This window comes from Macrotis lagotis, chromosome X, assembly GCF_037893015.1.
Source record: "Macrotis lagotis isolate mMagLag1 chromosome X, bilby.v1.9.chrom.fasta, whole genome shotgun sequence".
Lineage (NCBI taxonomy): Eukaryota > Metazoa > Chordata > Mammalia > Peramelemorphia > Peramelidae > Macrotis > Macrotis lagotis.
The window spans coordinates 105,194,157-105,209,114 of NC_133666.1; the positions used below are offsets into that span (position 1 = coordinate 105,194,157).

Genomic DNA, 14,958 nt, shown 5'->3' on the forward strand with positions numbered 1-14,958 from the left:
CATCTTTAAATGAAGAACGAGAAGACTAGGTGACTTCCTAGGATTCTCTCGCTCTAAATCTGTGAGATAAGTGGTAGAGCTAGGATAGAACTCCTATTTTCTGACTCAAAATGGATGTTCTTTCCATAAATTGTACTAATATCTGTAATAATATTCAGAGTTTCTTTGACAGAAAATTTAATGCAATACAGAACAAATGACTCTTCCTCTTTCCCCATCCCTTGACCCACAAGGGTAATTGAGATGTATTGAAAACAACAAAAGAATGTTTGGAGACTTAGGTTCTCTCCTTAGCTCCCAAGGAGTGAATATGTAAGGGATAATATTTATGAAGTGTATAATTAACAGACTGATACTTCTCTATTGAAAAAAATCCTTCAATAAAGATACTTACTTTCTTCATCATCATCTTGAATGCAAACCATCGTTTTCCTTTTCCTTTCCCAAGTGCCCCTTCATTTGCACTTACAAATTCTTTGGCTTCCCTTGCAAGGAAAAAAAAAGTGGAAAGAGGAATGTAAGTTGATGTTATGTTAAGATGGAAATTATTTTCTTTCAACTAATTTCATGTTTAAAATAGAAATATATCCTTCAGACATTTGAAGAACTTTATCACCTATCAATATCATGATTATAGAGGAGGTAGAATTCTACCTTCTAAGGTGTTTGCTGTTACTTGCAATTATCTTCCTTTAAATCAAATTTTTTTCTAGCCAAAAGATGACTGACATTTGCACACACTTGAGTGAAAAAGCCCAAGGCTGAGACTGAGATGGCATAAAACCCCTTAGAAATCTGACTAGGTTTCCAGTCATCTGTCATCCAGAGAACCAATGACAGAAATAACTTTTTTTATGGGTGAAAGTTAGAATCTTATGGGTTTCAGAAACAGAAGGACTCAAACTCAGTTTGAGAAGGAGTGGGTTAAAAGAACATAAGCATGGCTATAAATATATTTTTTTAATTTTTTTTAGTTTTTGCAAGGCAGTGGGGATAAGTGGCTTGCCCAAGGTCACATAGCTAGATAATTATTATGTGTCTGAAATCAAATTTGAATTCAGGTCCTCCTGACTCCAGGACCGGTGCACTATACATCTATACACTGTGCTACCTAGCTGCCTATATACATATACATATATATATATGTATATATATATATATATATATATACATATATATATATATATGAAATGATCCATGTTTTTCAGCTAAAATAGCTTCCCCCACAAAAGAGCAAAAAGGTATATAAGGAAAGAAAAAAAAAGAAGTCATAATATTCCTAACTTATTTTGGACTGGCTTTCTAATTTTACTAGAATACTTCTTCATTTTCAAACCATGAATGTGGGAGCCTGTGCTTATTTTAATGGTTAACTGTAACATACTTTCAGGCTTTCAAATTATACCTAGCAAAAAAGACCTACTTACTATATTGACTTATAAGCTGTTGTAAATGACACAAGAACAGATCTGAAAACAGCTAAAAGGCAGGCCTCGGGAATCTGTGACTTAAAATTTTCATAGTATTCTGACATTTTGTGTGCTGATTTTAATGCCACATTCATTTCCTGTTTATGTATTTATATATACATATATATGTATGTATGTATATGGGGGGGCAAAAACAGGGAAGAAAATTAGGGCAGACTGACAGAAAAATGATTTGCCTATCCATTTGCAATCCAAGGAAATGTTACATAAAAAATAAATTTAAAATTGACATCCAATTTTGCCTAACAACATTTATTCATGAATTTTGGTTTTTGGAAAGTATACTATAGTTGATTGGGACCAGATAATCCTCAACTCAATTCTCAGTTTACTTGAGCAGGGCTGATTTTAGCTGTGTTCTCTCAAATACGTGTTTATGTATATAGGTAGGGTTTTGGTCTGCACCAAAAAATGAATGATTCATTGGCATATGAATTGAGCCTATAAAAAGAGAAACTCAGGGGTGGTTTGTACTTGAAATTATAATGAATACATAGTATACATTTCTATTTGAAGTCATATATTAGCAGTAAATATAATTATTGAATCTATTATAGAATAATTTTACATTTATATATCTATTTAGGTCTAATGGTAGACATCCCTGGAGTGGTGGAAGGAGAAGGAAAGAAAAAAAAGGAAAATGTAAAAATTTACATGATAACTTTATTATATATTTAAAACGAATAGCAAGTTGTTCATAATAGATATTCAGTTTCATATGCATTCAACTTTTTGTTATACTATCTTATAGAAATGCTTGATTTAGTCTATAAAAGGAAATAAATATATATGTATTGACATTGATATTTTATAAGTTATGAATATAGTTCCATCATTCAAGGGAATGTCTAAAGTCAGCAAAGAAAATAAAAAGCTTCAATTTGATGAACATGATATGTTCCATTAAAGTAATAATAATATATACCAGCACTTATTTTATAAGTTACTATCTTTTATATGTGACAGTAACGCTTTTGTCCTATTAGTAGGGTAAGAAACAAGGTTGTATAGTGAATGGAGGATTAGCTTTGTAGTTAGGAAAGCAGGATTCAAGCTTTTTCTCAAATATATCAACCAATCAATCAAGCAACCAAACATTTCCTTTGCATTAAGTAATGGAACATTGACTAGACAGGTATATTCCAGGGACCATGTGAACTGAAGTCACTTGACCTCTCAGTGTCCATAGAGACTCTCTATGACTACAAATGATAGAGAAGTTGCCAGTCTGCAGTGCTGGAGTGAATGTCTACACTGGGAGTTTCAAGTACAGATGGAATTACTGTGATGGAAAAAAAATTTATAGGACATCAGATTTGACTTATTTTTCTAGTTATTGTTGCAAGGTGACCCCATGGATAGATCAGTAGTTGGGAAAGCTAGATGGTCTCAGACACTTAACAGCTGTGTGACCTTGGGCAAATTACTTTACCCTACCTACCTCAGTTTCCTCATCTGTAAAATGAACTGGAGAAGGAAATAGCAAACCACTCCATTATCTTTGCTAAGATTCCCAAATGGAATTGTGAAGAGTTGGTCATGACTACTGAAGACCCCTATGACTCCATGACCTATGCTTGTGACCTGACTAGTTGGAGGTTAGTAAAGTTGGTGGCTTCAGAACACAGAAAAACTGATTCAAATTTGATTTTTTTTTTTGGTTTTTATGGGGCAATGGGGGCAAATGACTTACTGAAGGTCACACAGCTAATAAGTATCAAGTGTCTGAGGTCAAATTTGAACTCAAGTTCTCCTGATTCCAGGGCCAATGCTCTATCTACTATGCCGCCTAACTGCCCCTCAAATTAGATTCTAACACATACTGAAAGCTTAAACACTTTGACTACTTAATGAGAAGATGAGAGTCATTGGAAAAGACTCATGTAGGGAAAGATTGTAGGTCAAAAGGAAAAGATGATGGTAAATGGATAGATAATATCATGGAAAAAAATGAACCTGAGTTTGGACAAGATAGTAGATAGCAGAGGATGGAAAGGTCTGGCATGCTATGGTCCATGAGATCAGGAAGAATCTAACACTACAGAAGAACTGAATAACAACAGGCCTCCTTTGAATCAAACTCTAACCAACCTCCATCTGTACTTTAAAAAAATTTAAATCTTAATAATGTGCTATTGTTAAGATTAAGATGTTGCATCTCCAAAGAAGGGATAAAAAATATTAGAAGTTTACAAAGTGAGTAGGGGAACTTGGATTTGCATATTCTCACAGTTAATAGCTAGTCTGTCTTCTGTTTGCTGTAGGGTTACTGATAATATTCTTGCATATCTACATACATTTATAAAAAGTTATAAATATTGTTCTAACTGTCTGAGGCAAGATTGAGATTGAGGTCTTCTTGACACAGCCTTCTTGACACATCTAATTCTAATCACTGCTCTGACACCTTAGTATATAATCATTTTATCATCTTAATAGTATTTTATTTTTCTGATTACATATGGATAATTTTAAAATTCCATTTAATGAAATTTTTGAGTTTCAAATTTTTCTTTCTTCTCTCTTTCTCTCTCTCTCTCTCTCTCTCTCTCTCTCTCTCTCTCTCTCTCTCTCTCTCTCCTCCTCCTCCTCCTCCTCCTCCTCCTCCCTAAAATAATAAGAAATTTTTATGTATTGTATAGTATATAATCATTTTAATAACAAGAATGTCTGACATATAGGTCAAGTATACTTTGACCCTAAAAGGCATGTTTCAGATCTGGAAAGACTAAATCAAGAGGCAAATACTTAATTACAATTATAATAATCCTTTCACAAAGGATTATGTCCTCAATAAATAGTAAGGTCATATAGGTCCACATAAGGTCTATAGCCCCAGGAATTCCTACCCTTCCCCCAAATTAATGATAACATCTCAAACAATCAAATTGAAAGAACTTTTTTCCCTTTCCTGATATTGATTGATTGCATTGGAATTTAGAGCTCCTTTTTAAAAACTCTTTAGTCTATCCCCTTTCCTGATACCCTATGCAAATATTTGAAGCCACCCTTCAGGGCTAGAGGCCTAGGCAGGACTAAGTTAAGTGAATTGTCCTTGACATCAGTGATGAGAGAATTGTAAATATAGGAAATATATAGGAAATTTATAATTAGAAACAAATTCTTTAATCTTTTATGTTGTTAAATTTTGTGAATTGTGGAGGGCTGTTTGCTCCTGAGATGTAAACTGACCCCTGTTGTTTGTATCCTGTTCTTTTCACTTCCCCTTCATGCAGTTTTCCTGTTCCCAGTTACTTGACCTTGCTCATTGATGCTAGCATGACAGGTATCTTAAAAGTCATGTACCTTGGGAAAAGAAGGACCAGTACGTAGCTTGCCATTTGAAAATACCTGGTCCAGGTACTAGACCACCTCTCAAACACCACCGTTTGTCCAACCCATTAAAGAACCCAACCCACTGCAGAACTATATTTAAGAATCAGTACTTCTTGACTCTATCTTCCATCCTGTGGGATGGCTTAATCTCTCTCTCTTTCTTAGGCCATGTGCTCCCAAACTTGGGCCTCTAGAGAACCTTAACCACATGGTGGAACTAAACCAGCTCTTATGGCTGTCTCTCTCTCTCTCTCTCTCTCTCTCTCTCTCTCTCTCTCTCTCTCTCTCATACACACACACACACACACACACACACACACACACACACACACACACTCAAACTTCACCTAGCCTGTCCTCAAAGTTCTTACTGCTTTTCTAGAAGCTTTAACCTGTATATTTTGTAATAATTTGTAATAAATCCTGAGCAGTTTTAAAATCCTAGGGAGAATGAGAATTCCTTTGTGTTTCAGTAATTCTCTATCTCTATCTTTAATCTGTGACTCCTAAATCTCATTGGCTACATCAGGAAAACTTTGGTTCAAGATCTTCTGAAATAATCTGATTTTTTGAATCCCCAGAGCTCAGCACAATACCTGGCAAATAATTAGCATTTTAAATAAATGCAGTAGATTAAGCAATGGACCTGGAGTCAGGAAGACTCCAGATTTCAAATCTGGCATTTACTAGCTATGTGATCCTGGTCCACTTAGCCCTGTTTACCTCAGTTTTCACTTCTGCAAAATGAGTTGGAAAAGGAAACACACCAGTATCTCTGCCACAAAAAACTCAAAAGGGTTTACAAAGAATTGGACAGGAGTGAAAAATGATTCAACAATAACAAGGTGAACAGAGGCAAGTCATTTAATTTATAAGATTATAAATTTTAAAAGCTACTTTAAAAACTACAAATTACAGATGAGTTATCAATTTGTTATCAAGTGTAAGAAATTTTCATACTGGCATTTCCTTATACTAAGGAAATTAGATCAAGACCACCTCCACTATCAAATAAGACACCCTTAATCTTTAATCATTTTTATGCTACTTTCGAGGTAAGTTTCCAGTTGAGAAACTTTGAACATGTAACTAAACTTATATTCTACAGCATTATCTTGCATTCTCAAAGTTCTAATTATTTTAAGTTGCAAAGAAATGGTCTTGCTCTATGAGCTATTAATTATGAACAGAATTTAATTTTATAATCAAATTAAACTTATAATAAATTTTAGTTTGATGCATATAATGATATATAGTCTTATGATATTATATAACTAGGCATAAATGTTCATTAGTTCATCTAAATCACTATACTTAATATTTCTTTTATATAGCCAAATGAGGTTTCATATAGCCTTCTGTTATCTCTCTAGCAAGTATTTATAAAATATCCATATTGACAGTTTTCCCTATTTGCTTTTAAAATTAATCTTCATCATATTCTGATATTCATTTAAGAGTACATCTGATTCTCCCTCCATTAATCATGTTTTTCTAACCCTTATTTCATTGGAATCTGAAGTTCTCTGTATCTCCCCCATTCCACTACATCTCTTTTCAGACCATTTTTCTAGGAGACCTTTTAGCAGCAATTCCCTCTGTTCTCTGCTTCCTTCCTACCATCACAGTCATTCTTGAGGCAAAGGGTTCAAGGGAGTAGGGGGAAAGTGTTATAGGTGTTGATTGCTAAGGGTGGGGTGAGTGATTCAAACCAATGGAAGGAACTAGGATCTGTGTGTGTGTGTGTGTGTGTGTGTGTGTGTGTGTGTGTTTTGTGTGTGTGTTGGAGGAGTAAAAACACAGTGAGAACATATTAGATTTCCAGAATATGACAGATTTGGTACTGAATCAAAAGCAGAAAACTGTGCTTTAGTATGTCATCAAGGCAAGTTTTAGATTAGAGTTTTAGCCAGAAGAAGGTAGTGGTCCTACTGATGGAGAATTTTATGTAATTCAGTATAATACAGTGATAGGATCAAGGAAGACCCACACCCCAAAACTAATTCCTCAATGGCACCTGTTTCTTGCTGCCTAAAATTGTCTACAGACAAATTCATTTAGATTGAGTTTTATGTAGGCAAAGAGAACTGTTCATGGGTCTATTTTGGTAAGAGTATGCTTGGGATAGTGTAATTGCACTTGAAATTATAAGATCATAGATTTAAAGTTGAAAGGGAGTGTACAGGGCATTGATTCAGCCACTTCATTTTACAGACAAGGAAACTGAAGTCCAAAGAGGATAAATGGGGTAGAAAGTAGCAGAGCTGAGATTTGAACTCAATTCCCACATGATTTCTATTATATCAAGTAAACCTTAGTTCAAATTCTACCACTGACACAACTAGTTCTGTGATTCTGGGGAAGTCACTTTGTCTGTCTGTGCCTCAAGCCATTAATTTCCTGGAATTTAGCTTTTAAGTCATAGAGAGTAGTCCTCTACTTTGGTGAAGGCAGTTTCCATACCCTTAGTTCCTTTTGCTGAGTCTCAATTTCTTTCTCTGTAAAATGGGAATATTAATTCCTACAAGTTCCTGCTTCTGAGGCTTTAATGAGATAATATATATATGGCATTTTGCAATCCATACAAGTGTTAGAAAATTAATACAGCCTAGAACAGGGCTGTCCAAAATGTTGCCACAGTGCAATGTTATGCACCCCCCTGTGGGTTTATTGAATATTCTAGTAAGCAAAGTTGAGCTACTGCAGAGCTCTCACTAAAATGGCAGTCAAAATATATTGTCTATTGCTTCAATAAAAATTTTTAAAAATAAAGGATGGACAGCCCTGTCCTAGAGAGTAATAAAGATCATTCACACACTTTTATTGGTGAGATTTGAGAATATTCTAGCCCAAATTAGAACACATTCTACCTGACAAAGATTCACTTGAATTGTACTCCAATATGCCAGGGATGTAATTCAGCCTCCACCTTTCTGGTTCAACCCAGTCCTAGAACAATATGAATAGTTCTCTAAGTTGTAACCCCAGACCTCAAGTTAAATAATTAATGGGGGAGGGGGATGGCTACTTAATGACAGGTAATACCTGGCCACATGAAACATTGATCAGGTCCTTGAGTTAGTAATTAGATCAAGAAGGTTTCTTAGACTTTGAAGTTAGTTTAGGGAGCACATTTTGGCCTAACTTGGCAAAATAGATAATTTACTTCTAACACATTATACAGACATGATTAAATGATGAACTCTGTATACATTCCGATGTCTTGGACACTTTCTTATCCTAGGAATGAATGCTACACGTTGCACTTTGTGTTAGCTAAGTTGTACTTTGATTTTGATTATGAAAAGAAATACCACCTTCCTAAATATAAATTTTTTTCATAATTATCATTTAGTGAAAATTAGAAACATATCTCATTGTTGTGAATATTTTTTGCTAGAAATTTTAGACTTGAGAGAAAACTTAATGATATCATAGTATTATTTTTTTCTTCTCCAGTACTACAGAGAATCGCCATATGGTTCATTAATATTTTCCAGAAAAATGACAGTAAGAAGTCAGTTACACTAGTGTAACAGAAAAATTCAAAGTGAGTAAAATACCTGTAACACAATTTCATTACAACCACAGGGAAGAGAGAAGTTAATGAATTTCTTTGGTATTTACATATTGCTAAGAAAACGCAAAACAAAAAGAAAGGGAGATTTACAAAAGGAATGTCATAATTTATTCTCATGTTTATTTACTATATATATAATATAAAGTAGGGGATGTATCAGGGTTATCTCTAGGCACAAACAAACATCACCTCTTCCTCTTCCCACTATGAAAAACCCTGAGATTTAAAATGAATAGTTTCTGGAGCAAGGTAATCAAGAATGTAATTACTATATGGAAAAAGACTAACCCATGAAGGAAGGACCCAAGTGTCAGGTTACAAAGGCCTCAGTAATTACACAACACAATATTAGACAAGGGGATTTTTAACCCTGGAGTTTCTTTTCAATGAAGTTTTACTACTCCATGCTAAAAAAAAACTGTGGGGAGGGAGGGGTGGGTGGGTGGGTGTCTGTGTGTCTTTGTGTCTATGTGGTCTGTGTGTTTATTTCTGTTCAAGTGATTCTGTTTGGTGATCCAATGAAAAAAACACTGGTTCATTCTAATCTTCTCCTGACATAGAGATGATGGACTCAAGATACAGAAGCACACATTTTTGCACGATTTTCCAAGAATTCCCAATTCAAGAATTTGTGTGACCTTCCATTTATTATGTAAGGTCTTTTCCTCCTAATGGAGGGGAGGGAAGATAGAGGAAAAAAAATAATTGCATAGCAATGAGAGGGAAAAGTTTAAAACAAAATTTTTTAAAGAGCTCTGACTGTGGAATCAGAAAACCTGGGTCCAAATGCTCCTTTTGACAATTTCTGATTATTCATAATAAAGTACTAGAGAACCTGAAAAAATCATCTAAAAAACTCCTTGAAACAATTAACAAACGCAGCAAAGTAGCAGGATATAAAATAAATCCACATAAATCATCAGTATTTCTATATATGAACAGACTTAGAACAAGACTTAGAAAGAGAAATTCCATTTAAAATAACTGTAGATAACATTAAATACTTGGGAATCTACCTCCCAAGATAAACCTAGAAATTTATGAACACAATTTTAAAGCTTTCCTAATCCAAATAAAGTCAGTTCTAAATAACTGGAAAAATGTCAAATGCTCATGGTTATGTTGAGATATACTAATATAATACAAATGACAATTCTGCCCAAATTAAATTACTTATTCAGTGCCTTGTCAATCAAACTACCAAATATATACTTTACCAAGCTAGAAAAATACAGTAACAAAATTCATCTGGAGTAACAAAAGGGCAAGAATAGCAATTTTTGAAAAAAAAATATAAAGGAAGGTGGCCTAACTCTACCAGATCTAAAAACTATACTATAAAGTGGCAGTCATCAAAACTGCCTGGTACTGGTTAAGAAATAGATCAGTGGATTAGAATAGGTTCAAAAGAAGTCACAGTACATGACTACAACAATCTATGATTTGACAAACCCAAAGACATCAACCTCTGGGATAAGAACTTACTATTTGACAAAAATTGTTGGGAAGACTGGAAAATAGTATGGCAGAAACTAGGCATAGATCCATATCTCATACCCTATACCAAAACAAGGTCAAAATGGGTATAGGATTTAGACATAAAGAGTGATACCATAGATAAATTAATATACCAAAAAATATTCTATCTAATCTATGGAAAAGGGATAAATTTATGACCAAACAAGAATTAGAGCACATTATAAACTGAAAAATGAATGATTTTGACTATATTAAATTAAAAAGGTTGTGCATCAATAAAATCAATACTGCCAAAATTAGAAGAAAAGTGGAAAGCTAGGAAAAAATCTTCACACCAGGAGTTCTGATAAAGGTCTCATTTCTAAAATATAGAGAGAATTGAATCAAATTCATAAGGTCACAAGTCATTCCCCAATTGATAAATGGTCAAAGGATATGAACAGACAGTTTTCATATAAGCATATGAAAAAATTCTCCTAGTCACTATTGATTAGAGAAATTCAAATTAAAACAATGAGGCATCATCTCACTATTAGGTTAGCCCAGATGAGAAAAGGGGAAGATGATCAAAGTTGGAAAGATTGTGGGAGGATTGGAACATTGATGCTTTGCTGGTGGAGTTGTGAACAGATCCAACCTTTCTGGAGAACAGTATGGAACTATGCCCAAAGAGCAATAAGACTGTTCATACCCTTTGATTCAACAATTCCAATTCTAGGACTATAACTAGAAGAAATTGTAAAAATGGAAAAAGTCTACATGTTTCAAATATTCATAGCAGCCCTTTTCGTAGAGGCAAAGAATTGGAAATTGAGGGGATGCCCATCAATCAGAGAATGACTAAACAAATTATAGTACATGAATACTATGAAATATTTTTGTTCTATAAGAAACAATGAATGTCAGACTCTAGAGAAGCACGGAATAATTTATGGAATGTGATGCTAAGTGAAGGGAGTAGAGCTAAGAGAATAATTTACACATCAACATTATGAGATGAGCAACCTTGATGGAAGCAAGCCCTCTTGGCAGTCCACAGAACTAGGACAACCGTATTTGACAGATTATGGACTATATTATCCCCAACCAGAGGAAGAAAAACAAAAAAAACCAAAATATACAGGGGGAAAAAACCTCCCCCCTACCAAATCTGATGCACACTTTATAAAATTTATCTCTTACGTATCTCTTTCCCTTAATCCTAATTCCTCATGCCAAAAACTACTAACTTTGGGCAACTAGGTGGCACAGTGGATAAAGCACCGGCCTTGGAGTCAGGAGTACCTGGGTTCAAATCTGGTCTCAGACACTTAATAATTACCTAGCTGTGTGGCCTTGGGCAAGCCATTTAACCCCATTTGCCTTGCAAAAAAAAAAACCTAACCCCCCCCCAAAACCCTACTAATTTGTAAATATGTTTAACAAAATATGCATGTAAAATGCTAACCTGACCATTTTCAAGTGAGGGGAGGGGGGTAGGAAGGGAGGGTGGAGGGAAACTTTGTAACTTGGAAATATACATGTACAAATGGATGAAAATAAATTTAAAAACAGAAAAAATAAAAAGCTTCCTTCAGTTGGGGGGTGGGTGGGGGGAGATGTCCCCTGAGCCTACAGTTTCCAAAGCCATAAAGTACAGGGGAAGGGAGAATTGGACTATTTGGCTTCTAAAGAACTTTCAGTTTTAGATCTATGGTGTCATTTATAGCTTCTTGGGGACATGGAGCTGGGTTTTTTGGTCAAGCACTGATGAATGGCAAGAATTTTTTTTTTTTTAGAGAAATACTGGTTTAACACGAGTATTATATTGTCTCACCAGACTGTCTTAAACTCCACGCTAGTTAAGCAGTTTATCTCATTTCATCTCTTTATAATATCCTCTGTGATTATAAACATTATCAAAATATTACTTGTACAAAGCATTTTGGTAAAATGGTATGTTCCTGCTTTAAATAAATTTTCACTCTAGTTGAAGAAAAAAGACATAAATAAAAAGAAAACAACACAAGGCAATATTTGCTAAGTGCCAAAGAAAAAGTACATAGGTTCACAGAGGAGAAATGGAGCTAAGAAATTACCTAGCCCAAAGGTTCTTAACATTTTGAGTGTAAAATTGATACATTTTCAGAATAATGTTTTTAATGCATAAATTACATATATGATTACAAAGAAAACCAATTTTTACAGCAATCAAAATATTTTAAAATAAAATTTAATGTACATTCTATGCCCCCTGAAATCATTCCTTTCAATTTTGAAAGATTTAAGAACTTAAGATAAATGCAGTAACCAATTAGATTTTCAGATAATGAAGAATGCTCTCATCACTTGACAGAAAGGTTGCAGAATGAAATTTATATTTTTCATTATTTGTCAGTGTTGAAAGAAATTAGTTTTGTTTGCTATGTATACTTTTGCAAGGGTTTTAAAAGTTTTTGCTCCCCCCCCCACTTTAAATTGGGAGGAGTGGGGAAAAGAAAATGAATGTTTCTTGATCAAAAAAAAAGAAAGAAAGAAAGAAATTATTCCATAGAGAATCTTGAACAGGATCTGGAATTGTAGATTGGTAATTATCGTCAGCTGTGCTGGTTTACAATTTGTTTTTTTAATAACTCCTTTGACAAAAGGAGCACCTAATGAGAGGATAACATTGTAGTTGGCACTGAATTGGGCGGGGAACATTGTGGAGCAGGAGGAGAAAACATAAAGGAAATGTACTGACAGTTCCTTGAGAGTAGAGACAATTGATTTTCTCTTAGCCCTTTCTTTGTCTCCCTAGTGCTTATTACAGTGCCTGACACATAGTAGGGACTTAATAAATTAAATTATTGACTGATTGAAAAGGTCCCACTCTCTAGTTTAAATTTAATTGTATACATAAGAAATAGATACTTCATTCTCAACTCTCTAGGAAAATACTATGTTAACCAAATCAGGGGTTTGTTACCTGGGGTTTGAGAAAAGTGAAAAAAATATTTTGAAACTGCATTTCAATATAATGGGTTTTCTTTGTAAATATCAACTTTCTTATTTTATGCATTTAAAAGCATTATTCTGAAAAAGGAGTCCTTAGGTTTCTCAGGTGACATAAAAATGGTTAGGAAGGTGTGTTTGTGTACATGCAGTTGCCGCAGATTGCTACCTACCCTTCCTAGATCATTATTTCACTCCCAACTCTCTAAATATTTCCTGTGCATCCTCACCAACCTTCTTGTACCTATAGGAGCTGTCTTCTCCTAAACTCCTTGAACTCTTGAACCATGAAAAATGATCAAATCAACTCTGCCACTATTTCTGAATAAGGTCAGTCTATTCTCCTCTGGTTCCCACTCATTGTCTTTGTAACTTTCCTGACTCAAGTGGCACTTCCTGAACCCAATCCTTTGTGTGTTGTCTCACCCATTAGAATGGGGACTATCTTTGCTTTTGTATTTCTTTTCCTAGTAACTTGGCACATAGTAAGTGGTTAACAAATGGTTAAGAACTACAGAAATTTGTAGTTCAAAGAGTTGCCTGACTGAGGTCACACAACTTTCCTGAGTCAGAAGCAGTATTTAAACTTAGATCCTTCTGATTTCAAAGCCATTCAGCCTGTTAAAATATTAGATGTTTTAATAAACAGCCTTATAAAATCAAAATAATTTTCTGGTTTTATAACATAACTAGTTTGGTAAACATTCAGTTGGCATTAGTGAAGAGTATTTTCTATGTTTTTATGCTATGAGATCTGTGAAATGAAATTAACTACTTCCATAAACTCAGTCTAAAACCTAATGCAGAAATGCAAGAATTGATTTATAGTCACCTCAGATTCTTGGATTTGATCTGAGCAAGTTTGAAAGAGTTAGAAAGTGTTAATTCATAAAACAAGAGAGTGTACTTTATAATCTCTACTTTTATAAAGACTCTGAAATACCAAATAAAATGCTAAAATATCACCAACATAGCACATGTATGTTTTGAAATCTATCTTAGCCAACATCCTAGTTTTATTATAATAGAAATATTCTCAGGGACCATATATTTGGAAAAAGAAAAGTATTATCTCATTTACCTGCCCAGTTTGTTAATATGCAAATATCCTGTACAACAAACTTTTACTTTATAGAAATACATTTTAAAAATAAAAATTAGTTCTTCCAAATATGAACTACAGCAATAAGTTCATTAACTTTATTAACTGAGCAGGATTATATCTTCATGCCCTTATTAATAAAAGAGCATGGTTGGTTGGTTCTTGTCCTTCGTTATCAAAAAAGACCAAGATGACATCACTATGTTTGAGACAAATTACAGAGTGTCCAACTATGACTGATCAAACCAATATGATCTCAGAATTCTCTTCCACTGGTTGGGCACAAATAGCTCATGTGAACACCTTGGGTGGGTACTTTAAACTTATGCATATCTCGTTTCCTTTGAACTGCTTCAATTCTGTCTTGCTGGGCAGTCAGTCCTGCATCAGTATTTCCCAAGCTGTACAATCAATTCTAAAGTTCTTCAATGAGACCTTCAGGGTGTCTTGGTGTCACTTCTTCAGACCCTCTTGTGAGTGCTTGCCCTGTGTAAGTTCTCCATTTTGTTAAATGTACATCTGGCATTCTAACAACGTGTCCAGCCCATAATAGTTGCACTCTAGTAATGTTGGAATTCTAGGCAGTTTAGTTCAAGAAAGGACTTCAGTGTCTGGTTTCTTCTCCTGCTGGATGATCTCCAGAATCTCCCTAAGACAATTTAAATGGAAGGGATTCAGTTTCCTGACATGGCACTGGTAGACTGACCAGGTTTCACAGGTATATAGCAATGAGGTCAGCACAATGGCTCTATAGACCTTCAGTTTGGTAGTCAGTCTATTACCTCCTTTCTCCCATGCTTTCTTTCAGAGCCTCCCAAATACTGAGTTAGCTCTGGCAATGCATGTGTCAATCTCATTGTCAATGTGTCCTAAAAAGGACAAGGACACTGCCAAGGTAAGTGAACTTGTCCACAGTACTCAAAACTTCGCCATTTGCTGTAATTGATGGTTTCACAATCTGAATGGTGTGGTGCTGGCTGATGGAGCACCTGCGT

At 34.6% G+C, this 14,958-nt stretch overlaps 1 protein-coding gene across 1 annotated transcript in view; it reads right to left on the reverse strand.

Annotated features, from left to right (window-relative positions):
- The window catches only part of TMC1 (transmembrane channel like 1), a 146,330-nt gene that overhangs the window by 98,975 nt on the left and 32,397 nt on the right, over positions 1-14,958 (reverse strand). Inside the window, exon 3 of the mRNA XM_074203763.1 lies at positions 395-485. Within this exon, the coding sequence (XP_074059864.1) occupies positions 395-485 (91 nt within the window). The remainder of the gene's footprint in view (positions 1-394; positions 486-14,958) is intronic.